At 38.8% G+C, this 2,500-nt stretch overlaps 1 protein-coding gene across 1 annotated transcript in view; it reads left to right on the top strand.

Annotated features, from left to right (window-relative positions):
- LOC125038665 (Y+L amino acid transporter 2-like) overlaps positions 1-2,500 on the top strand; it is a 12,047-nt gene that overhangs the window by 8,557 nt on the left and 990 nt on the right. The window contains exons 6-9 of the mRNA XM_047632212.1: positions 753-953; positions 1,296-1,445; positions 1,723-1,900; positions 2,143-2,500. The exon at positions 2,143-2,500 is cut by the window's right edge and continues 990 nt beyond it. Of these exons, the coding sequence (XP_047488168.1) occupies positions 753-953; positions 1,296-1,445; positions 1,723-1,900; positions 2,143-2,201 (588 nt within the window). The 3' untranslated portion in view covers positions 2,202-2,500. The remainder of the gene's footprint in view (positions 1-752; positions 954-1,295; positions 1,446-1,722; positions 1,901-2,142) is intronic.

Consider the following 2,500-nt stretch of genomic DNA (forward strand, 5'->3'; position numbering starts at 1 on the left):
TTTTCGTTTCTTTAGCCCCCCCCCCCCCCCCCCCCCCGACAACAACGAAAAAGAAAATTTGTTAACGAGATTCACACTCGGCGGCCCCGTTCTTTAGATATCCTATGGCAAACAAAGACACTTTTTCTAATAGTCTGTAGGTGATAGAAGTTTGTTAACGAGATTCACACTCGGCGGCCCCGTTCTTTAAAAATCCGATGGCAAACAAAGACACTTTCCTAATAGTCTGTAGGTGATTGAATGCTAGTAATGAGTCACAGTCACATTCCTTTTAATCCAAAACTAACTTTTGATTTGGGTGGTAGGTAGACTTTATAAAATAATTGATGGAGCTAGGGATCTTACTAAAAACACCGCAGTCTATTATTAACCCAAAGCAGCGGTGTTTATATAATAGCATATGTTGCTACTAAGAATACAATTTTCAGCATTTAACAGTTTCTTTTTCCTGCATTTGAATACCAGCTGGCTGTTTTATAAAGACCACAATAAGCGCAGAGAAACCATGAAAACAATTATAAGGAACCTGCAAGTATCTACCAATGGTTTTATGCACAAAAAAGGTTAACTGGTCATTCTAACCAAACACTGTGGGTATAGCAGCCTTGCTACGTATTTTCAGGAAAATCTTAGTATTAGTAACTGCGATCAAAAGTTCAAACTTTAATTCACACTCAAATGTCCATTGCAAAATAATACATGTAAAGATAACTTTCTCATAGAAACCTTTAAAAAAAAAAAAACACTTACAGTCCTTTGCCGGTCGAGCCCTTGGAGTGCTGAACTGGGTCATGCCCATCTTCGTCGCTCTCTCCACCTTCGGGAGTCTCAACGGCTGCATCTTCGCTTGCTCCCGCCTCTTCTTCGTGGGCGCTCGGGAGGGACACCTTCCTCAGGCTCTGGCGCTCATCAACGTGCACACCATCACACCCGTCCCAGCCCTCGTGTTCTTGGTAATGTATCTATCTGTTGTTTTTTGCTCATCGAGTGTATGACTTGGTTGGTGGTTAAACTGGTTATATGTGGTTATAAAGTGTCATTTGACAGCTGCAAAAACGTAACAATTCCTCTTGGGAATATTGAATAAACCTTATTAAATAACTGCATCTCAAATGTGCATTGTCTTCAAGACTACATTCTAAGCCTCTGAAATTAATTAAATAACTCGAAATACTTTAAAGTAAAAAAAACGAATTGCAATCATAGATCTAATGTCTTCCTAAAAACGACTCATGGAAATTTTAAAGACTTAATTAAACGTGTTCTATGGCATTATCCTACCTTGGCGTTCGCAGGGCTTTATGACATTGTGTATGCTCGTGACTTCCGACACGTTGGTGCTGATCAATTATGTGTCCTTCACCGAGTCTCTGTTCGTCTTCCTGTCCATCGCAGCCCTACTTTGGATGCGCTACAAGGACCCGCATCGCCACAGGCCAATAAAGGCAAGATTCTTCAGTTGAAAAATTATCAATGTGAAGGACTCACGTTTTTGGAACTCACAGAGAGAAACGGAGTCAAACATCCACAGTCACCACAATCACTTATTTACACGCGTACACTTACACATAATGGTTATATGCATGTATATGTATCTACAGTACACATATATGTTTGCATTTATGAAGTTCCACATATAGCAATGAGAAATTTTATCACCGTCGCGCATACCAATAATTAACCAAGTACTAGATAACGTACCACATTACTCCTTCCCTTCAGATCTGGATTGGGATTCCCATCGTGTTCTTCTTCATCTGTCTGTTCCTCGTCGTCTTCCCTATAGTGGAGCGCCCAGTCGAGCTGGGTATTGCTAGTGGCATCTTCTTTGCTGGCGTACCGGTCTACTATCTGTGCGTTCATAAGGCGAGCAAGTCCAAGAAATTCTGTGCATTTATGGGTAAGGTGCTGTTGTTTTTCGTAAGATGAAATGTGATGAGTTTTTTTTTTTTTTTACCGATTATTAAAAAAAAGAGAATTAAGTATTTTTTTCTGGAGATGAAATATGATGAATTTGTTAAAGTTCTGTTTTTTTATGTTTTAAATAGCAGGTTATGAATGGGAAAAGGAAACGGGTGTCTGCATTTATATTGACTTCTCAATCAATTTCACTCTAAAGTACAACAAATCTGGTTATTACAGGAAAATTTACGTCCGTTATCCAGCTGCTGTACCATGGACTGCCCGAGGAAGATGATTGAAAATTTAGTTACGATTCTACTGACAAATGGTGACCTGTAACGTCACGAATAGAACTGTAACTGGTCTAGTTCGATTTATAATTTTACTCAAGTACATGTAATTACCATAATGGTATATACCGAGATGCATATAGTACATCTGTTTCGTGAATTTAATGACTCTCATTTTTTTTTTCCGCGTGTATGTTATGGTTGGATTGGCAGTTGCTGCTCGAGTAAGATAAAGATCTGAGTAGAGTAATTATAAGATTGTAATAATTGTAGCAGTGTTAGTGAAATTTCTTTCTCATCCAGTTTTT

Source organism: Penaeus chinensis, chromosome 25, assembly GCF_019202785.1.
Source record: "Penaeus chinensis breed Huanghai No. 1 chromosome 25, ASM1920278v2, whole genome shotgun sequence".
Classification (NCBI taxonomy): Eukaryota; Metazoa; Arthropoda; class Malacostraca; order Decapoda; family Penaeidae; genus Penaeus; species Penaeus chinensis.